General features: G+C 35.9%; 1 protein-coding gene across 11 annotated transcripts in view; it reads right to left on the minus strand.

Annotated features, from left to right (window-relative positions):
- Positions 1-941: 941 nt before the first annotated feature.
- Positions 942-27,508, minus strand: part of ADGRA1 (adhesion G protein-coupled receptor A1) — a 277,570-nt gene continuing 251,003 nt past the window's right edge. For all 11 annotated transcript variants that reach the window (XM_083843221.1, XM_083843222.1, XM_083843218.1 and 8 more), the window contains 2 exons: positions 10,547-10,642; positions 942-5,039 (listed from right to left, as the gene is read on the minus strand). In XM_083843221.1, the coding sequence (XP_083699347.1) occupies positions 3,818-5,039; positions 10,547-10,642 (1,318 nt within the window). In that variant the 3' untranslated portion in view covers positions 942-3,817. The remainder of the gene's footprint in view (positions 5,040-10,546; positions 10,643-27,508) is intronic.

The raw sequence follows: 27,508 nt of genomic DNA on the forward strand, positions 1-27,508 counted from the left end.
TAAGTCAAGTGGACAAGCCTCCCATGTCAGACAGTCTCTTCATTGTATTAAATAAAAAAAAAATAAAATTATATATATATATATATATAAAATCCTTTCCAGAATCTAGTCAGCTTTGTAAGCCTTAATAATGTCTGTCCAAGAGCAAATTCAGATCTCTGGGGCATCCAGGATGGTTTGGCTCATGTCCCCACACATGATGAACCTAAAGCATACAGAGCATCCAAAAATATTTCCTTCAACTCAGGCTTTTCTAATCATAAAGTCTATTGTGTCACTCTTATTTCAACTAACCAGGCTTTTTAGGTATGCTGACTAATTTTTCCTGGATTTTATTGGATTTGTGGTCACTGACAGAGACTGCTCAGACCTATTAGTGCAGACAACCAACAGACTTCTTGGGAACGACACATATGCTCAGCATAATGTGCAAAACTGTATGCTTTATTTTTACACCAAAATTCTCTATATGGAGCTGGGTACAAATTCTTCCTGTAAACAGACTTAAAATGGAGTCAGCTGGATGATGTGAAATTTGGTCATGAGAGGTGGAATTCCTATATGCAGAGAAGAACACTGCATAAAGCATCAGAACATATTTTTATCCTGGCAGTACAGTAATAATGACCCTTCAGATTTCTGTTGATTGCATCGCTCTCCAAAAATTATCTTTTTTTGGATGAAATTTCTCTTGCTTGATCTCAGACAGAAAGTGAACAGTAAAAATCTGTTCAATCATTTTTATATCATCAATGAATCACCAAAACTAGTACTGACATTGAATCATGTTACATGTTTTTATCCATAAGGAATTTACTAGGACAATGTATCTCTTAAACTCCAGTTATTTCATTGACTTTATTTTTAAAGAAAGAAAGAGTAGTAATGGTTCACTGACTATAATTGACCAAAAACCCACAATAAAACAAAGCCAGACTTCCAAACCATTAAAATTATTTCATTTATCATAAGGAAAAAAAAGTCAAAAGCACAAAAAGCATTTTGGTCAAATTTGATGTTACAAAACATTTTTATATTTATTTAATATCATGTTCTTCTACTCTGTAGTTATTTTCTGAAAAAATAATATGCAAACAGATTATTGCATAACACATTTCTTCCAAATTAGCCCAGAAATATTCACTAAATTATTATTTTAACACATAAGAAAAGTGTTTTAATATTTTATGTTTAAATTCCAGAGAGTTTTATCACGTAAGATATTCTGTGGAAAGCAGCACCTATTTACTTCTTTGTAAGCCATTATGAAGATCGAACAAGCCTTTTAGATGAAATAACAGCGGTGATTAAAACACAAGCTGAATAAAGAAGCTCACTGAGTGGGTTCTTACAGAGTGAGTATTTCACTTGGCCGTGTATGTGGAACATTTTGCATAATGGTCTATAGACCTCCTAGGATTTTGCTAGTACAGAAAATACATATACATAGTGCTGAGACACAGAGAAGTGGTATTTCACATTATGTCTATGCTTATTTAGGGCTCACTGTCTATGTGGAATGAGTAAAAGTAATATGAAAAGAAAATAATTATTAAACAGAAATATTCCATTATGCAAACAAAGAAAAATACTGTATTTTAGTTTAGAGAGTTCAAGCATATACAGCATATACATAATAAAGCTCAGGCGTTTCTTTCTTTCTTTTTTTTTTTTCTTTTGTATTAGCTAAAGAAGCAGTCATGAAACTGTTGTATATTGGCTAAAAACTCGACAACCACCTAGTGCATTCTTCTTGCTCACCTTTTAAAAATACACAATCTGAGATGGATACATTGCACTGCTGGAGTTTACAATATATATTTCAAATTTACAAAAATACAGAAAAACAAGATTTCTTGCACTCAGATACTGAGCATTAACCCTTTGAGTACTAATTCCCACCTGCAACACTGCAGAACACATTCATCTGACTTGCATGTTTTTATAACATTCTAACAATTATAATTGTCATCTTTATGTACACTATTAGGAAATGCATTCCTACATATTAAAAAAAAAAGTAGAGACTAATAAAGTACTAATAATATAAAAATAATGGGTTGAAGTATGTGAAGATTTCTGCAAAATATACACAGAGAATCACAGACTGATGATTTTTCTAGGGATTTTTCTATTTCCTCTCTGCAGCAAAGTAACAATTTTGTAAGTCCATGTTAGGACACAACAGCAAACTTTCTCATGTGGCCATACAGAATTGTGCTTTTTCTCTTATTTATGGATGCTCTGTTCACTTTTCATTGTAGACATTTCTCTCTCAGCTGTATGCTCCTATTCGCTTGATGCGATCCATTATTATTCTGCACCATTGCTGTCTGAAAAAAAAGGGGTTTTATTTCATGTAAGGATAATTATGATGCAGTTCGGTACTGTGAGTTGACGCTTTGTGTCCAGATGTTCATGGAAACATGAAAAAATTTCTTGCCATAACAAGTCTTGTTAAGCCTTGTTAATAGAGAATGTTACTGACCCTGGGATGCCCTACAATTCAGAAGAAATCATGAACATAAAGAACTTCTCTGAAGGTCAAATTTGCATTAAAGAATGAAGACAATGTGAAATTTGCTGGGAGAGGAAATAGATTTTCAGAAAGCAAGAGGTGAAATTAAGAAATAGGCTCTAAGAAGGTATGTTTTTGGAAAATGACTGAGCTTTCTCTTTCCTGACAACTCTGGACTACATTGATCATGTAACTAAATAGACAGTATCGTATATACAGTGTCTCTGAACTAGAGTAAGCTATTTTTAAGAAAATAACTGTAGTCCTCAAAGAGTTAATGATAAAACTGCTCTACTTTAACAGATGTGGAAAGGTTATTGTGAAACAGCTTACAGATTTGTTCAAAAGGCATACTTTACAAAGAAGTGTAAAACTTGTTGAGACGATTGCTATTACACTGTACAGTGTCACATACAATGAGTAGTGCATGCTCTGTAAAGACATTAGAGTGGACCCTTATCAAAGCTATCATATAACCTTATACAAAGGATTGTGCCACTTAAACTAGTGCAGAGTGATTTTTTTTTCTGTAGATTTATAATGCTCTAGATTAATATCAATAGGGTTTTTCACAGCCTTGTACAACACTTATTTTTTCTTTTTTTTTTTAAACACATGTAACACTATAAAACGGCAAATGGTATATCCTGACATATGTCATGCAAAATACAACCAATACAGCACCATAGATGTAACAGAGACATTACCTAGCACTTTTTTCCAACAAGAAAAAGGACATAGCAGAGACTGTACATTACACGACTTTACAGGCCATATGCTACAGAAGATCTTTAGAGGCAGTATCACTTTTGTAGATCTAAAAAGCTGTAATTTTATAAAATCCTGTTTATCATTTCTACCATAGTCACTTCTGATTAAAATCCATGGCACAGTAATAATATTTTGCTACAAAAATAAATAAGTAAAAGTTTAAGATGCTGATATGCTTATAAAAAGTGTCTGAAGTTACTACAGAACAGAAACGAAAATAATGAATGCAAGTGATGTGTTTCTAAATAAATGTGCTGTGTAACAAAAGGATATTGCCTCTCATATTCAGTTGTCTAGACTTCATTTTCTAATTATCTTTCAGAATAATTTTATAACTTTTAAAAATAACTTTACTTTTAAAACTCACTATCTCTTTCTTTTAGACTCTTATTAAGAAAATGGAAATAAAGATGGAAAAGCTGTACAATTTGCTGATGAACTACACAAATAAGTCATCTTATTTAGTTTAGAATAAAAGCAAAGATAACGATGGTTTAGGTGGAAAAAGACATTATGATGGCCCATGAACTACACAGTAGTTTCATTTTTCCAAGGGCCAGTTTTGATATTTCCTGTACTATCTGAGCTGTATATCATGGCTTCATGCACATTTCCCTTGAGAATCCCATTGTGATTCGTCGTATTAAACGGCAATGACTGTGTCCGTGGGTGCATTTCAAAATGAGCTGGATGGTGCACAGTGTCACTTTCTGGCATTTTAGCACAACTATATATTACAGTACTTGCGTCACTACTTTCGGGCTGGTTGACAGTGGGATATGGATCACTTTTTGAGCAGCAGGCCCGTCTGTGACCTGACTGGCTATCATGCGTACTGTGGGGACTGTCTGTATGTGAACTGTGGATGCTGCCATCAATACTTGAAGGAATGTGGTAGGCATATTCTCTCTCACCTGCAGATCTATGCCGGCTGAAATAACGTGGCTTAGTTCTGCTTTTCAGACATCTATGAATGTGCATATTAGGTCTGAAGCTTCCCTCATTATGGACATGAATATGAGCTTCATCATCAAGTAGCTGATCACAGTGCATTTTTGCACAACACGGTGTCACAGGAGAAAGGCAGTTAACGTGATTTTGAACTGCTTGTAGGTTAGTGAGTTTGCAGTGGCTAGCAGCTGGATGATTAAACACAGCTGACTTGCTGGGACATGGTGATTCCTGTAGACAAGGTGCATGAATTTGAGTGTCCCCATTGACATTAACTTTTGGGCGCACATTAACTTGGACGGAATAGGTATTTCTTCTAGATGGGCAACAGGACCACCAACAATGCCACACATCATCTCGCTTTGCACAGTGATGGATCAGGATGAAAAGCCCCAGGGTCACACAGAAGGCTCCGTAAAGACAGCTAAATATCATATCCAAGAAATGACCTTGAGATACTGCAAGTGCTCCAAAGGTCCAAGTGGCAGTAAACAGGAACAAAGTGAACGCTGCAGCTCGAAGCTGAGCCTTAAATGAATGCTCATTTTCCAATAAGGAAGAAGAAAGCATGGAGCAGGCTGCCTGGGGAACAGACACAGAGTCTGTAATATGACCATGGCCCACCTCAGTACTTTGTATTCTCTGTGGATCTTCTGTCCTTTCCTTTAACTCATACTTGCGTTCAGGATGGCGCTTCAGTTGAACGTACGTGCAGAGAAAGTAAACACAGGTAACTAGCACGATGAAAGCTACTGGCCCATAAAAAGCACCAAGACTAGGCTCCCATGCCATCCAGCAACTGGAGACAACAAAAAGAGAGAGTCAGGAACATATTATAGGTCACTTTAGATGTGATGCACAACAGACTGAAATGAAACTGGGCTTTCTTACTAACTTGTATGCCCCAACAGTTTCTCAGAAGTTTGGATAGGTTTGTTGTGAGGAACAGGAGTGTGTCTTTAATATCAACGAAGCTGCAACATTGCTTTACTATTTTTTTTAACAGAATAAAATGTCTAGTATAATTTAGAGCATACTAAGGCTGAAAATTTCAAAGAAATCTAGGTCAGTTTAGAATCTAGAATTCCACTGAAGTATAAGACTATTTATGTCAACCTTTTCTCCAGTATTAAAAATGTCAGCTCTAATACACTGATTAAAAAGCAAATGAGGCATAGTTTATACAATCTGTGTGAGCAATAGAAATGTACAGATTTCAATGGTACATTTACTTAAGTTTGAAGATTGTTCTTAGGGAATATTCTTGTTGCCAAAGTGGAGAACTGGCTGAGTAATAAGAGGAGACTGAAAAAAGTGTTTCAGTTGAACAGAGTCATCAGTTTCCACAGTGAGTAGACCCAAAAGTTGTATGGCATTTCTGGGTTCTCAACACTTTCTGAAATTCCTGGCAGTTAATTTATATGAATTATTTATATAGTTATTGAATGCTATCAGAAAAATTAAGGTAATTGACAGCCTCTTTGTAATACACTGGTAGCATAATATTACTGTAGCATTATTATTTGCTGGGCTTTAAATACTATAACTATGACTGTTTCAAAGAAGCTTAAAATAGTTCTTGGCCAGTATGAGACGAATAAACCTCAGTCAGCTGCATAATTTAGCAGCAGTCTAACAGGACTGTCCTAAGGATGAATGAGCCAATAAAGTAAATGTCAGAGAAGAAAACACTTCGGGCTATTGAAATCCTAGATGGACTTTGGGGGAATTTGGGTTGGGGGTGGGGCAACAATGAATATTTGCCCAGTTTTTACTCTTCTTTATGATCTACTTTTAGCCATTTACAGAATCACAGAATCATCTAGGTTGGGAGAGACCTCCAAGATCACCTAGTCCAACCTCTGACCTAACACTAACAAGTCCTTCACTAAACCATATCACTAAGTTCAACATCTAAACGTCTTTTAAAGACCTCCAGGGATGGTGACTCAACCACCTCCCTGGGCAGCCCATTCCAATGCCTAACAACGCTTTTGGTAAAGAAGTTTTTCCTAATGTCCAACCTAAACCTCCCCTGGCGCAACTTTAGCCCATTCCCCCTCGTCAGGCACGTGGGAGAATAGACCAATCCCCACCTCGCTACAGCCTCCTTTAATGTACCTATAGAGAGCAATAAGGTCACCCCTGAGCCTCCTCTTCTCCAGGCTGAACAATCCCAGCTCACTCAGCCGCTCCTCGTAAGACTTGTTCTCCAGACCTCTCACCAGCTTTGTTGCCCTTCTCTGGACTCTCTCGAGCACCTCCATGTCCTTCTTGTAGTGAGGGGCCCAAAACCGAACACAGTACTCGAGGTGCGGCCTCACCAGGGCCGAGTACAGGGGGACAATCACTTCCCTAGACCTGCTGGCCACACTGCTTCTTATACAAGCCAGGATGCTGTTGGCCTTCTTGGCCACCTGGGCACACTGCTGGCTCATATTCAGCCGACTATCAACCAGTACTCCCAGGTCCCTCTCGGCCAGGCAGCTTTCCAACCACTCATCTCCCAGCCTGTAGCTCTGCTTGGGGTTGTTGCGCCCCAGGTGCAGGACCCGGCACTTGGCCTTGTTGAACTTCATACAGTTGGCCTCAGCCCATCGGTCCAGCCTATCCAGATCCTCCTGCAGAGCCTTCCTACCCTCAAGCAGATCGACACACGCACCTAACTTGGTGTCATCTGCACACTTACTGAGGGTGCACTCGATCCCCTCATCCAGATCATCGATAAAGATATTAAAGAGGACTGGCTCCAGTACTGAGCCCTGGGGGACTCCACTAGTGACCGGCCTCCAACTGGATTTGACTCCATTCACCACAACTCTTTGGGCCCGGCTATCCAGCCAGTTTTTAACCCAACGAAGCGTATGCCAGTCCAAGCCATGAGCAGCCAGTTTCTTGAGGAGAATGTTGTGGGAAATGGTGTCAAAAGCCTTACTGAAATCAAGGTAGACCACATCCACAGCCTTTCCCTCATCCACTAAGTGTGTCACTTTGTCATAGAAGGAGATCAGGTTCGTCAAGCAGGACCTGCCTTTCATAAACCCATGCTGACTGGGCCCGATCACCTGGTTGCCTTGTAAGTGCCGCGTGATGACACTCAAGATAATCTGCTCCATGAGCTTCCCTGGCACTGAGGTCAAGCTAACAGGCCTATAGTTCCCTGGGTCTACCCTCCGGCCTTTCTTGTAGATGGGCGTCACGCTTCCTAGCCGCCAGTCGACTGGGACCTCCCCTGATAGCCAGGACTGCCGATAAATGATGGAAAGCGGCTTGGCCAGCTCCTCCGCCAGTTCTCTCAGTACCCTCAGGTGGATCCCATCCGGCCCCATCGACTTGCATACATCCAAGTGCTGTAGCAGGTCGCCAACCATTTCCTCGTGGATTATGAGGGCCACATTCTGCTCCCCATCCCCTTCCACCAGCTCAAGGTACTGGGTATCCAGAGAACAACTAGTTTTGCTGCTAAAGACTGAGGCAAAGAAGGCATTAAGCACCTCAGCCTTTTCCTCATCTTTTGTAACTAAGTTTCCCCCCGCATCCAGTAAAGGATGGAGATTCTCCTTAGTCCTCCTTTTTGTGTTGATGTATTTATAAAAACATTTTTTGTTATCTTTAACGGCAGTAGCCAGATTGAGCTCCAGATGAGCTTTGGCCTTTCTAATTTTGTCCCCGCACAGCCTCGCAACATCCTCATAGTCCTCCTGAGTGGCCCGCCCTCTTTTCCAAAGATTATAAACCCTAGTTTTTCTCCTAAGCTCAAGCCACAACTCTCTGTTCAGCCAGGCCGGTCTTCTTCCGCGCTGGCTTGTCTTTGGGCACGTGGGGACAGACCGCTCCTGAGCCATTAAGATTTCCTTCTTGAAGAGTGCCCAGCCTTCCTGGACTCCTCTGCCCTTCAGAACCACCTCCCAAGGGACTCTGCCAACCAGTGTCCTGAACAGCTCAAAGTCAGCCCTCCAGAAGTCCAAGACAGCGGTTTTACTGATCCCCTTCCTGACTTCGCCAAGAATAGAGAACAGGCTATTGTTACAGACAGGCTTTTGACAATGTCTGTCATTGTTACAGACAGGCTACTGAGCTGGTGGTATAAGCTAGCACAGCTGTTAGTAGGTTCTTTAATTCTAAATATTGCATGGATTGCTGGAAAGAGAAGTTAATTTCCTTGTTTGTTGGACTGTAACAAGAAGTAAGTAGCTCAAACTTCAGAAAAAAAAAAGAAAAAAAGATTTAAATTAGATTTTCAAAAAGTTTTCTAGCTGTTAGGATTATTATGGTAATAAGCCATTGGAATAAAGTGTGGTGTATCCATTATTTGAACATTTAAAACACCTCAGATAAATAACTGTCATCAATAGTTTGAATATAGCTAATTTCCCACTGGGTCAGAAGGACAGATGAGGTGATCTGTCATGATCTGTTCCAGCTCTAAAAGTGACACTGTGTGACACTTTGTACTCATTTAGGCATACGTGATTGGTTGCAGTCCCTCCATTACAGTGAGGAACCTTCTGATATCCCATTCTTGTCAAGCCAGGAATCATCCACCACTTACTATAAAAAGGACAGAATGAATTTATCTTCCAAGCTGAGAACCTCTCAGCTAAAAACGATGCAGTCCCACTGGGTATTCATCCTGAGAAACTGCAGCATAAATACCTTTTTTTTTTTTTTAAATCTGAACCTTAAACAAAAACATACGCCCATTTATTAATGAACTTAGAAATTGTTCAAGGAGTATATATTTTGCTGTCAGACATGCACATGAAAAGATTCCATTAAAAATATCTGTGAAAAGATAGGTAAGTTACCACCTATATTTAATTGGATAAACATGCAGCACTGAGCTACATAAATACTTGAAGTACATTTGAATGCTGCATATTTGATGCAAAGTGGAAAATGGAATGCTCCCCAGTGGAACAGTCTCTTGGGATGCCCTTATTTCAAGTGGAATCTCATTGTGGATCACTTCAAAAATCAGTTCCGTAAAAAAAAGTTCAAGTTTGTGCATCTACATTTTTCTGTGCTAATACTATTAAAAATGAATAAGGCATATAACTCACTATGCTGTTGTTGAATTAAATGCTTTTTATTCATTTTTAAAACCATCCCTCACCTGTGCCTTGTTTTCAATAAAGACTGTGGTGCTATGTATTGATTGGCTATGATTAACATGATTAAAGAAGTATAACCTCTGTAACTGTGCCAAAACCAAAAACGTCTCACACATTTATGAACATAAATAATTGAGCCTTTTAATATACTGTTGATTATAAGTGATTGTCTAATTGGATAAGTTTGAATAAATATATGAATATGAGCTGGGCCCTAGGCAAAGCAAACAGCTAGCCACTGTATGCACTAATTTATTACCAGAGTTTAAATTTCAATTACCTATAAAAATGCTTTTAAGGAGCCAAATGTTCACTTATAAACCATTCTGCTTCAACTTCCACTCTTCTTACACAGAACATAGCTAGTTTCAAATGCATTGCAATAGATGCTCAAAGCAGTAACTAAGAGTAATGTCCTCCAAAGTACAAGCAACAAGGTGCTGGCAGAGCACTAATAGATTCATTTATCCGTTAGTGTGTCAGTCATTACCATATTGGTCATTTACATGGAATCTATTTAACTTTACAGTCTGATTCACTTTCTGCCATGCTTTTATGGAGAGGCTTACTATTCTTTGTTGGTATTTCATGTTTCAAGCCAAGAATTAATAACATCATGATGCCTGGACACCTTGCAGAGATACACTGAACACTAACATGCTAGTACACAAGAGGGCTATGTCATGACTGCAAGGCAAGTTGACTGGAAAATTTTCATAGGGTGAAAATCCAAAATTGTCGTATCTTTTTTTTGGGGGGTGGGAGGGATGGGGATTTTTTCTTGTCCTTTTCTTCACATAATGATTTGTAACTTACTTTAAGTTACCTGGAGAATATCAATTCAAGGTAGATAACTTAATGAATTAAAATTATTTACTTAATTTATGGTCCTATTACATATGCCTTCCATTTTATAATAACCTTTCACTTACTCATGTGTAAATGAGAGGTGATTTTATAAATGAGAAGTGGTTCTGTTGACCATAATGGAGTCAACTGGCAGATGTGAAGCAGCAGGCCTCAGATTGAGAAATCACTCTTTCATACCTATTAATCCATAAAATTTCATATTAAATGTCATCCCAAATGCCATGACTATACCCTTTATGAAGTCATTCACATTTATAAGCATAATAATCAAAAATGTTTTTCTTAAAAATTTTATTGTAATAGTATTTATTGTAATACTTACTATGGTGCATTGCCTTCAATCCCATAATTATTGATATTGGTTGCTGCTGTAATCCCACAAATAATAAAAGGAACTCCGCCACTAATCAGGTAAAATCTGTTGAGAGATAACAACTGATATTTTAATTTGCCTGACCTGTAGCTGAATAGTTCTTTGTAAACGGTTGTTATTTCATGAAGTTTCTTGAGTATACAATATTGCCTGAAACATTAAAAATGTCCCTAAAAATCAGAAAGCAAAACCAAAGTATTATCACAATAAACAATGCACTTAATAAAGCAAACAGAACTTAATATTTGATATTTAAATGGGTCCTCTTTTCACAGTGTCTTGACTTGCTAGTACTAAATCCTTAGTAATAGTTACTATCAGTAATCTTAGTAAATGTAGTTACTATTGCAGTCATATGAAGAACAAAACCTTGTCTAATGAAAGAACCTACATCTCAAATAAAAATACTTGTTTCACTTACCTATGTATTTGTATGCAGTAGTTATTAAATGTGTATTATATATTAAAATATGTGTTAGAAGTATATAATACAGACAACAAACAACTGTTTTCATTTTAACCTGAAAATTTTCTCAGTGAAATTCAGTAAATTCACACAAACTGTTTCCTAGTTCCTGGATGACAGATGAAATGGACTTGAGTTAGGCAAAGAGGGAAGGAGGAATCCACTTTGAAAAATAAATATATATTTTTTCTGAACAGAGGAGTAATCTGGAGCAATCAGGAGGATTAAATGTCACTTTGCATATACCATACTTTTGTTCATTAAATATCATTAAATATCCAGCCTTGCAAATGCATTAAAATGAGAGGGCCTCTAAGACTTCAACAAGATCTCATAAATATCCAAGAAGAGTGTTAATCTCCATGTTAATCTTTCTTTAGAGACTTGTATTTGAAGACAGAAAGCACAAAGTTTCTTACCCCTTTCACTGGTTAAATGCCACTGAGCTACTTGGTAACAGCAGTCATCCCAATGTATCATCATTAGGCTTACATTAAAGTCCTAGGGGATGCCTCACTGAAGTTGGCATCCTGCATTCCTATGTCCAAATGCAGCAAAATATATTGTCATCACATTGCCATTTGCATAAGCAAAGCACAAAATTACACATGGAGCACAGCACTTCAACTGCTGTGGCCTCTGAGGTGGAGAGCACCAGTGCCTGGCACGTGTAAGGCTACAGCTGGAAGGAATGCTGCTTAGTGACAACAGAGAAAATGTTTCACTGCACTTAGAAGCTCAGATGGTTCTCTGAACATCCCTACTCATTTTCTATTTCAACCTGTGCTCTTCTCTCAGTAGAAAAAAATTAGTTTATTTTCAAGACATTCCTCTGCTGTGGGAAACATTAGGCAGGGATGCAAACACTTCCCAATCATTGCTATTACATTGTCCAAAAGGACTAAGAAGAGCCTGATAATATACAGAACACATTCCGTCCAGAATCTGGCCACTAGTTTTCTAAAATGTGATACATAAATTAGGAGTTTTTTCAGCCATTGCAAGGCAGGATTTTTACAGAAACAGAGACATAGTAACTTTGACCATTTAAGTCCAACCCTGAATTAGTGTTAAAAATTTCTTCACTTGTTTCCCCCACCTCCTTGGGAAGCAGAATCAGAAGCCAGGCCTCAGAAAATTTCACGTTAACATTTACAGTCAGTCTTTGTCCTAATGATCTAAGCTGTAAACAGAACAGAGAAAATCTTCCTCGACATTCATCAAAAAGCCTTTCAGTTTTTATAACTTCAAAGTCATTGAATATATACATTTTCTTCAAACTTGGCTTATTCTGTAAAGCTCAACAAATTCCAAGGAACAAGCTGCATCCTTACAAAATCCATTCATTCACTGCATTTTAATGATTGTGAGTATCTTTTGACTTGAGCATATTGAATAAGCTAGCTTAATAGCTTATTATTATTTTTAACAAAGATGTTCAATGACATTTTTGGAAACTTCAGGAAATGACTAGGGTAAGCAATGAGGCATAGAAAATTTAATCCCAATTTGTCTAAGAAATAGTAAAGAGCAGAAAAACAGTATAGAAGCAAGTATAGGAAACCGCACTTCAAACTCATCTGAAGTGATTACACCATAGAATTTACCTACAATGCAATCTATAATTTCATTTTTTGCAGAGCAGCCACTTTTTACAAATTGGATACATACATTTAAATCATATCGTTATTTAAAGTCTCATACAAGCCTGTACTTGGGTGTTAGATAACCTACTTCATATCTCACACTTTCAGCAAGCTGCTGTACACGACAACGGTAGCATCAGATGTTCTGCAAGCACTTAGCTACGCAGTGCTTCAGATGCATGGCAAAATCTAGCCAAATTCCTGTCCTGTCTCATTGCTAAGAGAAGGAAAATACATTCTAGAAATGACATAAGGTGAAGTCAAATGCTTTCAGAGCACCCGAGGTACACTGTAGTGATATCCAGCACAGTGCACTGCCTGCCCTGTCTCATTGCAAAAAAAATGTAAAATAGCAAATAGAAATGACAGTGTGTACAAATGATTCTTCATTGGTGGCTTTGGGATTCTTGAAGGGTGAAGGGGAAAAAAATTCTGCCAAATAGAAGAAAAGTGAACAAGAGGAATGGGGTTAAAATAGAGCAAACAGAAAAAAGAAATAGAAGTTAAATTTAAGAGTAGGAGTGCATACTCTTGCCCATTTGTGTGAGCTCCTGGATACCCTAAAAATATATATAAAAGAGAAAAAATATAATGAAAAGTCACCAAAAGCAGAAGTATTGATCATGAAAATCCATATAGATGTTAGTTGTGAGGAAGTTAATTTTACACTTAATAAATAAAGTAATTTAGACCAGTATAAATGCAATCTAAATGCAAAAAAAAAAAATAAAGTTCTTATCAATTTCTTCTTTAACACTCAGATGAGATGATTAGTGTAAGAAAAATATTAAATTAAATGGATGAAATAAATGAATGAAAATGTGAAAAAAACATTGATACTAACTAGCTAGGATTTGTACTTGCAGAGAACCTTTTATCTAAGAGAATCAAAGTGCTTTATAACAAGAATTAATTTAGCCTTGCAGCCCCCGGTGTGACCAATAAACATTATTTTCCCTGCTGTATAGATGAGAAAACAAACAAGAAGAGATTAGGTGTTCAAGGTCATGCAGAAAACCTGTTTCAGAATGAGACTCCTTAATTCCTATCATATGCTTAAACACACAGCACCTCTATATTACTCTAAATGAAGAGCCTGGGCATATCATGGTATCTAGGTATTTGCCTCCAAGCCGAAGAAACAGGGTTTGCCTCTCCAGGGGTTCAAGCAGGAGCAAGAATAAAGCTCTTAGCTGAAGGATTCCCTGGGTAGGGTGGTTTCCTCCCAGTATTCACAAAGCCTTGCCAGTGAACATCTCCCTGTTACGCCCTACAAAGCTTGGCTCGTGGAGGACGAGCTTGTGTGCATTATTCCCTGTGCAACACTAGCACTAACATCCACTGGTATTTCATACAGTGTTGCCTGAGCACGTACACAGAGCTTCCAGATCTGTTCAAGTGGTCTGAGTTAAGGGCTGTAACTGGAGAGATGCTTCTCCACCTTCTCTTTTTCCTCTCAAAAAAAAAAAAATATCTTTCTCCTACACTGTTTGCCTAGCTTACATTTACTACTCCCTCTCATGACTGTCTTGGTTTAGGCTTGAAAGGTCTACATCCTTTGGCTCAGTAACCAGCTTTCATCTTTCAATTACTTTCTCTGATTTTTGTAAACCTGATAAAAGATATTTCATATGAAACACTTACAAGCCCTGGCTCTACACCTATGACTTAGTGAGACTGGAACTGTGGGACTTAGGAGATAATTTTCTCACTATACCAGTGGGTTGTCTCCTCTTCTCTACAAAAAAAAACAACATGCAGTAACTCAGGTCTCAGAGCCAATTTCATCAACTTGTGTTACACTTCTACCATTCAAGGAAGTGAAGGGTGATACTCAGGCTACCAGTAATGAAATGCTGTAGGAAGCAGTAAGAAGATGGGCTATTTGGAGAACCCTGCTTTGACAGATCTGACTGTTTTGAAGGAGCCAGCTAACACAGAGGATTTGTAGTTGAGATAGCCATGCACACGGATCTTTAAAGACTGGGAAACCACAGGGAAGAAATTAAAGCTTTTTTCATCTAAAAATTGATCTTGACAAGTAGTTAATTTATACAATATTTTTAAATTGTTTTACAGGGAAGAGCATAAAATCTGTGGGGTGATTTTGGACTTTGAAGAAACTGCCAAGCTGTTGCTTCAATAGCCTTTGGGAAGAGTTTTTAAGATTTGTACATTGTTGTTTCAGGCCACCCAGGGATGTCCTGAGGATTCCTAGCAGGCTCTCACATCAGCATACATTTATTTAGTGAAGCTCATTCTATCACATCTTCAATAATGTTGTTACCCAATCTAATTAAAGCTAGCATGGTAGGCTTCTGCACACTGCATTTGCACCTTCTAGCCTCAGTGCAGGCACCACCTGAGGCCTGAAAGCCAGACTATGCAGATGCACTCAAATGATGTGCAGTAATTTGTGAGGTGAGGAATCATACTCATTGAACATGAGAGGGCACCCCTAAGTTCCTGCTGCAGCTGCCTGAGACCAGTGAGTACCATATTTTTTGTTACAAGCAGCGACATAAACACAAAAAATCCCCAACACAGAAGCAGACACTGCTTGAGGTGATGTCCCTCTGTTGACATCACATCTTACTATATTCCAGCTTCCTTTCAGCAAAAACTCCTCTTGTAAAGTAAACTCTACAACAAAATACTGGGAGCTACATAGCCAATCTGATAGAAACAGGATAATGTCAGCAAGAATGACTGCAATAGCCTGCAGGCAGCATCAATTCTGCTAACTTAACATACAGTATATTCTTCTAAGTTTATTTCCATAAATATTACTCAGTAAGTCACTGAGTGAAAGGAGAGTTCTACCCAGTGACGAATTTCTTGCTTGAGCGTCTGGCTTTTCTCTAGCCCAAACCTGATTCCAGATTAAGGTCCTTGACTCTGGAATGAATTCTTCCTGTGCTCCAAAAAGCATGAGACCTTGGCTTTTTGGGGGTAACCCACAAAACCTTCTTAACTTTTTTTTGTCCCCAGAGGTTCACACTTATTGCTTGATTAAAAAGTATTTAGAAGTATTCCTCTCTGCATGCACAGCTCTACAAAGGTACATGTTACATATGTAAAGATACCAGTGACACATTTACTCCTCTTCTCCCCATTCCAAATAAAGATTCATCTATTTTGCTTCACTTACTTTTGTGTTACAGGTTGCTTAGGAAGAGATGTCAATCTATTAGCCACTTGCAAAACAAACATGAAAATAAAGAAGCCACAGCAAGAAGACTTTCCCCTTTATTTTTTTTCCTTGAGCAAGGATTTGATTTTAACATCTTTGTGAAAATAATCCATACAGAAAATGGTCATTAACTTCTGAGCTAACCAGATGCCACAGTTCAAGAGCCCCGCAGGCAAGCAGACAGATAAGTAGCTGCTCTGTAGAAAGCCAAAGTATATACAAGCCTGATTTTCAAATTATTTTTCCTGAAATTTTCATCCACTGTATCATTTCATAGCTCTTTTTCCTGGGATTTGTGATAAAAATAAATAAATAAATAAAACTTTGTAGAAATGCTAAGATGTCGAAAATGTATCTTTCACTTAAAAAAAAAAAGTAATTTTAAATCTTATTCTCAGATAATTAGCAGTTGGACCAGATGATCTTTGAAGGTCCATTTGAACTGAATTATTCTGTAGTCTTAACTTATGATCATATTTACAAAAACATTTTTAGCTTTGCTTCATGTCTTGCTAAAGAGAAATAGCTAATATTTCTTGTGTTATTTCCCTGTCTGCAAGTGTAATATAAACACGGAGGTGACACCAAAAAAAAAAGGGGGGGGGGGGGACAGATCACAGTATGCAATATTAAAGTTTATTTTAGTGTTATTAGCAAAGTCAAACTCTTAAAGGTAGATAATACAAGAACAAAGAATTGTGTGGAAACTTCATCTAGCACCTTTATGTGTAAATATTATTCATTTTAACTGGCTGTTTACATTCCATTTTTTTTCCACAAGAACTTTCACTCATTCAGCACTGATGGGGCAAAGCTCACTGTATAGGTAGATATTCTTTTATTTGTATATATATAAATAAATATATATACATATCCCTTCTTTCTAGATCTAATTGCAAATTAAGAGCTTCACAAACATTAATTAATCTTCAGAATGTCCCTGTGAGAATATGTATAATCTCCATTTAGAGGCAGAAACTAAATGAATGACAAAGCCATTAAGAAAATTCTCTGCAGATTTGTTTGCTCAACTTAAGACGTCCAGACCCTCATTCAACAAAACTGGGCTCTAATTTTCTAGTAAAATTGGCCATGACACTGGAATTTAAATACTTTGTTGGATTTGGCCTTAGAGACATAATATGGGAATCTAGGCAATAAAGAGGGAGAATGTTAGTCATAGAAAACATGAAGCCTCATCTATCAAACAGCTTCAAAAACACTTGCCTCTTTCATGTTAGCCCACTGCAGTAGATACAGTGAGCTGCTCTTCCTGCCTGGCAGAAAGGGTAAAGGGTTACCCTGTAGGCCAGCCTGAGTCAGAAGAGAGAAAAGGAAAACAAAAATGCGTATACCAAAACCAACCAACCAACCAAACAAACAAAAGCAAAACAAACAAAAGAAAAAATACCACCAAAAACTTGGAAAAAAGAAAGAAAATTCAGAAGGAAAGATAACTCTATTGTCTCTTGTTTAGCTACACCAACTTAAAAAGTTATTTCATTTAACAAGCAAGGGAGACCTTGCTATTTTCTTATATATTTCTGTATCTTTCTGGAGAACGCTTTGGACACTGTTGGAAATCAAAAAGAGAACTGACTCTTACAGCAATTTAGCTTTGTTGACTTCTACTCCTGCTCAGGCTTAATGAATAAATAACTTCAGTCAAGATATGGAGGTACTCATGCTGAATGTACTTCTGAAGTAGTAAGTAAAATATTATACAGCATGTTGATAAGAAAGGATATAAATGTATCAGTATTTCTTGAAGAATATGTATCTATCTATGTATACTTTTTAAAAAGTTTAAAAAGAGAATAGGGATCACAGAGAAAACTCTATGGCAATGCTTGGATAAAACTAATAGCAGAAAGCCTCACCCTTCCAATAATTCATGCTTTGAGTATTTTCTATTTGCACAATCATTTTATCCCTAGGAAGCACAACAGGTTTTTCAATTCTGTTTCCACAGTTAATTTCTAGAAGAGAAATGGCTGATACTCTTGTTCTGAGCAATTCATTGCTACCTCATTTTTCCAGGCATTTGACTACTCTGGTGTAGAGCTGTTAGCTGAAATTATTTTGCAGTTCCAGCCTACTGAATCAAACGCAACTGCTTCACTGAGCATTGCTGTACACCTTTAGAAAGTCAATTACCATCAAGATGTCCTTCTGCTTTTCAAAGGGGATAAAAGAACCATTAACCTATCAACCCTCATCAAGGCAAGAAATTCTGATAACAGCCTATATATGACAATGACGTTTTATATAATATGAAAGTGAAATGAAAAGTAAAACATGCAAAGACAGTAAGTGCTATACCCTTATATTGCTACCTATTTAATACCTGATTTGTGTTATATTAACACTATTTTATGTATGTCAGTAAAATCACCTTGAATTTTAAATGATAATATGGATTTCTTTGCTTTTACTTGATGCCATAGTTCATTAAGCCTGCAAAAGGAACCAAATGACACCACTAGCAGGAGGAAATATATTTAAATTTGGATCAGCTATGAAAGCCACTTAAAGGGTTTCTGGTCTTTGTTCTCCTATGACTCAATTTTGAGATCACATTTTTTAAAAGGGATTTATATCAATCTGATATTTAATTATGGCATTCATTAATACAACTTCCTGAGTTTCATGTGATGTGGAGTTTGACACTTACTTGTTCTGTAGTCAACTCCTTGATTTCTAATTTATATATTATCTGAAAATATACTGTTCTCTGCTTTCAGAGGAGCAAAAACTTTGGTGAGCTCATTTACAGGTTCTTTATTCACTGCTTGGCACAAGTTTGGTCTTAGGAATCAGAAAACGGCACCAAAATCTATTTGTTGCATTAAAAGAGATACTCTGAGATCTTATTTTTTATTACAAGCTAAATTACGTCATTAGAGCTGAATCATTTTGGCTGCATGAGTTTGAAAAGTGATATGTGAAACTGTCCATTTTCTAGAGAACAATGTTCTTAGTTATATTTTCTGTTAACTTCTTTTGCTGTACATATACAGAATGATTCAGAAGATACTCATGACCCAGCAATCGATGTCATGAAGATAGGGACTTTATTGGTAGACCCAGGTGGCTTGTTATTAGCTTTGCTCAGCTGAACATTCAAGACAGATGTGTGCAAACAGACTATGAAAAGAGAATACAGGAACTCCTTGGAAATATCTCCAAGGAGGACATGTTAGTTCTCTGCTCCTAAATTCACATAGACTTTTCCTTTTTTTCATATATAAATAAATGATATTATATGAAGGGCAAGACCTTTACCCACAGTGCCAGAGTGATTAAAATTGTTCAGCAGAAAGGGAAAAATACAAGAAATGCTTCAGAAATATGAATATCTACAAAAAGTACATTGTTAATTTGCACAATTTCTTGCAAGTCTTCTATCATATCATGCAATATTAAACCCTGTTCCAGAGGGCAGGTGATAAAGAATTTCAGCTTTCTCTACTGAACTTTTAGGCAGGCACTGAAACAACTGAACTGTGATTTCCAAAAAATTTTGTCTTAAGATTTCCTTTGACGTCTAAAAATGTGCAAGATCCTCTTGAGATCTTTCCCATAGTTATGACACCTCTCTCTCTGATGACACAGTCTCTCTCTGTCATTTCAGTCTTCCCTTATTCTGAGATATTTATCTTTGATGCTCACCTGCCCCTCTAGCCATGTGAAACTTACAGGAACTTAATGATGTCTATCCATCTTAGATTACCTAGCCAGTTAATAGAGTGGGAAGGTCTCAAAGACAGTCACGTATATAAACAAATTGCACAATCAAATAAACCTTTAAGGAAGTCTTTAAAGAGACCACGATATAAGTGAAAGTAAATTTCCATTACAATTACAAACAAAATGTGAAAAATGTGAACTTCAAAGGCTCAAAAACTAGCAGACAAATAGGAATCTTTAAATTCACTGTTTTCAAAAGATTTTGTGTTTTTTACACTAATACCATTTTTACTCTGGTTTTCTTTACTCTTGAAAGTGAATGTTGGCTTTAGTACTTACAGAGAGGAAATGGTAGTAAGAAAGCACAGCTACCACAAGCTAAAAAGCATTTTTATCTTCTCTGCTGGCCCTGAAACATTTCAAGCATCTTATAAAGCCTGTTTGATTGATACAGGTCATTAAAATAATGTGTTTAGGAAATTTAATGTTGTCCCATGAAATCTGCTATTTCTGCCATAAAAAATGGGCTTTCTTTAATGAAAATGAAAATTACAGCTTCACAGATAAGTGCATGTAAAACTGCTGAATGCATCAGCTGGTTTTTGTAGCATAAAAGTGATTGGGTGGTTACTATTATACAGCGTACTCCCAGAAATACTTTAAAATTATAAGTGTTCTGCCCACTGTGTAACATACATAGCTTTAATATTTAGTACCATATATCAATATCTCCATATACATCGCGTTCTTGTGAAGTGTACAGAAAAATGGTAAATTACATCTCTTTATCTAGATTTGTTCAGTGTATCCTATGCATATTTTAAAATATCCACCCATAATGCTCAAGATATTTATACTGTCTATGTATAGATATATATGGAGGTAGCTTTGCTGGCTTTTAAATATTAAAACTCCAAATTATTACAGAATTCTTACTGTGTCTGAGGTTATTACTGATAAGGTAATAAAAGCCACATCTTTAAAATACTGTTAAGGATTAGGTGCTGCATCATCAAAATTAAACAGAGTTAGTGTTTCAGGCTTCTGCATCTCTGGTTTTACAATTATGTGCTAATCACAATTTACTTCTACCTTCCATCTATTTAGGTAATTGGGTTTATTTTCAACTGCATGTATCTAAAATCTAATCACACAGCTAGAGCAAGATGTATCCTCAGGCAAAGTGAGAGAACAAACAGTCTTGTTTAAGACATGAAGCAACCACACACTAAATAAAAATAATATCATTTTGATTATTAAATCTTCTTGGTCTACAAGAAGTATTCAGTCACAAACCCAGAGGGCCATTTAAAGAGAGACACATTTACACAGAAGATCCATGGAAACCACAGAACTACTTCTGCTGATTCTTTTAAACTACCAAGCTTTTGTCACCAATATATCAGAACCACATTTTTAGAGAACACATGAAATGGTTTCCTGAAAAGATTTTTTTCTGATGTGAAAAGCATACAATTGAATTCCTCTACTGAACTCCTCTTGAATTCCTCTAATGTCCATATTCAGTGTACAGTAAAGGAAGAGACTCTGTACTTCATTTTGGTTCCCATTAAAAACAAAACAAAACAAACAAAAAGCCCTCTTAATTTCTTCAAATTGTTCTAATATTTTTAAGATTTGCCAAAGGTCATGAGTTAAGCAGGGGGGCATTCCTGAAAGCTAAAAACAAAAACAAACAAACAAACAAACCACAACAAAACAGTACTTAAATCATCAAAGACTTGATTTTCAATGATACAAAATACTGCTTTCAGTGACACAGAAAACCATACAGAAACACTTTCAGCTGAAAATAGTATAAGGCACAGATTATATATTAAGGCACAGTTAACATCCTAAGATACACCATCCAAGATGATTTTGCATATCAATCCTTAATGCAGTGCAGTATTTTTTAATTTGTTTACCAAGACCGTACAATGGAAAATCAAAAAATAAAATAAAATAATAACAATAATAAAAAACTATTGTGTGCAATGTGTCTGTATGAGTTAAACATGGGGCTTTTTCTTTCTTTGTATTTCTACCCTTAGATTTTCCTTGCTCGCTTGGTGAAATAAATAAATAAATCTGATTACTTATATGGAGCAATTGAACAGAATAGTGTACCTGCCTTGAGAATTAACTTGTAGTCCACAAAGACTGGAGTTATTGAAAATTTATGCACTAGAAATTTGAAATAGGAACCTACAAATGTAGCTCAGATAAAAAACAATCAAGTTGAAACATTTCAATTTTTTTCAACTAGAAATTCTTCTGAATTTCTATTACACAATCACTTCTAAATATTTACTTTAATGTTCTTTTCAGAATAAGAAGACATATAAAAACGTTGACATTTCTTATGAAAAACAAATCAGTTTTACAGCTGCCCACATTTGGAGCACCTATATAATAATACTGCTTATAACCTCAAAGGACTCATATAGAAAGAAAGCATTAGAAATCCAAAACCTATTAATTTGATTAACTGTGAATAACTGCTCCCCTTGTCTTGTTAATTGGATGGTATTCCAACTTTTCTGAAAGCACATTTTATTACTTCCTCTCATTTGTCACTTAGGAATGCTTAGTAATGACAGCTTCACTTCCATGTATTTCAATATTGTAATATACTAAGTTAAATTTCCTTCTTTTCATGACTTATTTATTAGCTGGACCAAATCATTTTCAACCCATGTAACAATGATTAATGTATTTAATATTTTTCTAAAATAACAACAATAGCCTGAACCACATATCGTTCATTCTTCACATAAATGAATACATCACATTTTTGTTATGACATAACAAAGTTCTCCTTCTTACACAGACAAACTGGTCAGTGTACACTGACCAAGGTGAGCAAAAAGCTATTATGCATAACATGTCCTGAGGCAAGAAACAATTTAAAGCATAGTGCTATTTGTCAGTTAACTTGTTTGAAAAACATTTTTGACAACACCTAACTTCTACTTGATGTACAAATGTATTATTTTCAGAAAATGTTTTCTCTATTTCTGTTCGTTTGGGAACAATTTAGAGAACTGTAGTCTTTGATTAAATTTTTTTAGGAAGATCTCATCGCTGGGTAGTATGTAATAGAGGAAGATGGCTATAAATGTTCTTTATTTGGTACAATGAATTATTATACAAAGTGAACCTGCTCCTCTCACTGATAACCACTTGTGCAATAGTCAGATGCCTGGACTCCTCTGTGATGGGGAAGACCCGGTCTCAGCTTAAAATAAAAAAATAATGGTCAGTCATATCACATATGAATGCTGACAACAGTAGATATTGAAATTTTCACCCCTTTTCTTTTTTCAAAGGATGTTTAGAATTCACAAGTGGTGCTAATTTCCTTATGAGGTAGGGATATTTTCAGTTTGTGGGGGTGAAAAATTGTTTGTCCTATTTATTTTTTCCTGCAATTTTTTTAGAAATTTGTTAAACTTCTGGAAAGGCTGAAAGACCAGGGACATAACAAGCAGAGTCCTCAAAGGCTGTAGCAGAATGAGGTGGATACCACATGATGAGTTTCTTTTGCTACCTTATATTCTCTCAGCAATAGCTTAGATATACTATGTGTAATTTTATGATAATTTCTTGTGTCCATAGACATAATATATATTTTACATTATGCAGCTATGAATTTTATCTTTATATTATATAACTATGAATTTTAATGATGTTCTGTTAAGCTCATTGGATTTAGTTTATGGGATTGAGAGTGAATTTTCGTGTGCTTTAATTCTGACTAGTTTACAGCCTGTTCATGTTTGTGGTCCATTTAAGATGAAAGGTAAAAGGAAACAGGATGAGGATGAGAGGAAGAAATTAGGTCTTTGGAGATTTTCAAAATTGAAGAGTTAAACTAGATGACTTAGAGATATTCCTTCCAAACATTATTTTTATGATTCAGTGATTAACTTATTATTGATTACCTTTTAAATCTTGTGAGGGTCCACCCATATCTTCAGTTGCCAATGCTGAGAGAAGGGTTCTTTAGACCTACTGTTCTTCTAGCTTAAATCACTCTGTAAATTGAAATATGTGCACTACTTACAGAAGACTGACTCACAGGTGAGTGAGCATAGCTTGAAAATTCATACGGTTGGAAGACTATGTGTTAGCCAGAGAGAATTCCCTAGCAGAGCACAGTGCATTATTAAGATGTAACTGAGGAGAGAACTGAGGTCAGAAAGAGACCCCACTTAACATTCTACCAACAATGTCTACAGCTGAGACTGGAACCTAAAACAGTTGCATCAAAAGAAAAAAATATGATATATATAAAATCTCTCTATTATTGTATCAGATCAGTTGTGCATTCATTACTTAGGTAAGCGTTCCTATTAACTTTGGTAAAGTCCCATATGAGTGAGATGCAAACTTGCATGATTTTGTACTACACAATTGCATTCTTCTTTTGCAGAAACTAATCTGCCATTAAAGAATCTTAGCAAAGTTTCATTCCTACAGTTTGCAAAGGAAGAAGCTTAGTTTTTCTTTTTCCCCCATGGCAAAAAAAGTTATACTAAGATTTTTACAGTGTGATCCACTTCTAAAACTTACAATTTACCTTGACAGATATCCAAGTAGCTAACTTAAAATGTTACCAAGTAGGTGTTACTGGGTTTAACAAATAGCAGTGAAGAGTTAAAGCATAATGGCAGTAACTTCCCCTCATGATTTTGGACTTCTGGCTTCTTACTAGAACACTTTCTCCTTCCTATTCCATATTACATAATTCAACCAGTTAAACTAGAAGCAGCAAAAAGCATTCTCTTTTAGTGCCATACATGAATGAATGATTATGGATTAACCACTATTAAATCACAGACAAGCTGTGTTCTAGTAATGACTTGAATCCACAAAAGCATGGAGATTTAAAGTTAATGGAAAAAATTCAGGTTGACATCTAGTCCTTAATTCACCCTATTGAAAAGTAAGAAACAAAGGTACGTTGGCATGAGTTCATGAGTGTCAACCCCAATTTTTAGTTTTAACGTTGAATTTTTTTTCTGTTGTCGGTTTTAGTCTAAGTTGAGCTATAGTAAATACTACATATATGATGATTGTACAAACGTTTGCTTTTTTTCTGTTTAAAAACTGACATACACAGTAATCTATTTTTGGCGATTTCTATCCCAGATTTTAACCAGGAGCAAAAACAAAGCTTTTCCATCATATATTAAAAGGTCAAAGGGTAAGATTCAAAAAATTCACAGGGTTTCTTGGGACACTCAGCCAGAAGAGATCATGAAATTTTGAAAGAAAAGGACAAGCAGAGGAAGAGGAGATTTATCTTTATAAATAAATAATAATAGAGAAATAGTAATTAAAAGCTAGAAATGACAAGCCATTTCCAGAATGTTATGTTACTGCATTAACAATGCAGAGAATGGAGATCTGAAAAGCAGTGAACAGCAGTCACTGCTAGCATCACAAAATTCTAAATTTCATTAGCAATGAGCATCTCATTGCTCAACTTTCTAGGTCAAAAGGCTGCCTAGTTTTGCTAGATATAATAATTGCTATAGGATTTGGCAATATCAGAACATCAGAAAGAAGTAAAATGTTCTCTCCAGTTGGAAAACACTCAAATGCATGAGGAGGGAGTATAGCTTACTGGTTGCTTCTTCAATATTACTAATGGAAGACTAAGAATCTGCATAAGCACAAAATCTTAATATCCTTGTTATATGAGAAAATAACAAGAGTATGACATGATGTTAAATAGTCCAAAATGCCTTATGTATGAATTATAGACATCATGGGGTGGCTACTCTGAAAATAACAGTGGTAGTAATTCTTTGCCCATGATTTCTGCTCCTTATCTCTTTGACTCATGAGAATGAGATTTACCGGCATCAATAACCCCAGAAATCAAATTCCAAAGTGGTATACATAAATATTTCTGCGAAATGTACCCTGCCTATATTTATATATATATATATATATAGGTTTTTGTTTGCTTGTTTGTATATTTGAAAAGCAAGATCCTATGACTGACCATTCATATAGATAGAAAATACCACAGATTAAGACACTCCATATTGAAGTTATAAAATCAAGGATTGCAAAAGTAAAAAGAAAAAAAAAAAAGAGGGGGTGGAAAAAGTAATAGATATATCTGAAGAAACTGTCCTCTGCTTAGAGATTTACAGGCATAAGTTTGTGGATTATGTTCTTAATGAATAATCTATTTCTACTGAAGTGATCACTTGTAATAAGCATAGCTACCAGTCAAAGCATTTTAGAATAGGAAACTTCTTACATTTCATGTATTTTCCACAAAAATCATATAGAATATTGGAAGATAAATCTCCACAACATTACTAACATATCCAATTTATTGGCACAGCTCATAAATATTGAAAGCCAAATGCTAATGATCTTCAGTAATCATAGTTCTATTATCTCTTAATTAATAGCTAAAATAGTAATGAGGTATTTCTCATAATCAATAGATAAATAATAGGTTTCTCTGAAGGTCAGATTTTCTTTCACAAATAATCTAGGCTAGCTTTCACTTTCAGATAAACTGATAAAATATTGAATGATTCCCTAAGGACCAAGTGTGGTCCAATAATAATGGCACTAGCCCTTTATTATTTATTGAGTGATTACTTAATTAATATAGGCATAAAGTTTCATCTGGACATTCTGTTCTGCTAAGATATGTTAAATACATATTATTATATATTTAAACTATTTTAATCTGTATCTTTAAAATTGCAGGAAATTTACATAATTCTAACTAGCAATAAGCAATAATTTTCGTCTATGAACAATTATTTTTTCTGTGGTTATGTCTGTTTAACTCCCTGTGATTCACTGAAAACACTTCGTGGGTGTGGATGTCTCAGAGCAGAAGTTGGCCTAATTTTTTGTTATGTTTTATACAGTAATGTGGTACCTGAACAAAAATACCTGGAGGATCAGCAGCCAGTTTCTACTAGACTCATAACATTTCCAAGCACTGAAGGCATATTTGGAACACATTAGTTTCAAAGTCTCTTCTGTCAAAATTTGCTTGCATAATAAAACACTAGAGGTTCTTGAGATCCACAAGGCTGTAGGAATTCAGCAGTAAATAAAGGTCTGAAAAATTATAACACTTAAGAAAAATGCTTGTTTTAAGAATAATAGAATTGTAGGGCAGGAATGAACCTCAAGAGGTCATCTAGTCCACTTAAAACTTCTGAAGCAGGGTCACATTAAGCACTGATCATGAATGGCTTAGGTTTATCCAATCTATGTTAACAAATTGCTAATGATGGTATTTCCACAGCCTTCCAGGTGAAGTGTTTTAATTAACAACTATTTTTGTAGTTTAAAATATTTTCCTAATATCAAACTATTTACCCCCTACTGCAAATTAAGTTTATTATTTATTATCTTATCTTCAGTGATTTCAGAGAATTTTGTCATTAATATATTCTAAACATCTTCCTAATGTTGTTATTGACACATAAATAGCCATGAGAGTCCACAATTTTTAAGTAATTTCAGTTCGTTTATTCCTTCTTTCAATTTTACAGCTGTCATTGCAAATAAGGAGTTAGAAACTTGCTTTACAAATCCAGGCTGAGGGGTTCAAACAAAATCACATGACTCCAGAAATCAAACTCTAAGCAGAACATGAAATATTGTGAGTTTTCTAATCATACTCACAGATATTCTCTTGTTCCTTTCCTGCCCTTTCAAATGTAGAACCTCTCAAGAGATGTGTCTCACTAACAGGGAGGTCAAATTTTCCTTTCTTGATGCCTCTCTTCAAAGCCTTTATCTCCCATTTTTTGTACTTTCAACTATTTCACTGAGTTTCATTTACAATGCATGCTGTTCTGCACAGGCAATTGTCCAACTGCCTCTGTAAACACAACATATACTCACAGCAATTTATA

The sequence above is a fragment of the Anser anser genome (genome assembly GCF_964211835.1).
Source record: "Anser anser genome assembly, chromosome: 7".
Lineage (NCBI taxonomy): Eukaryota > Metazoa > Chordata > Aves > Anseriformes > Anatidae > Anser > Anser anser.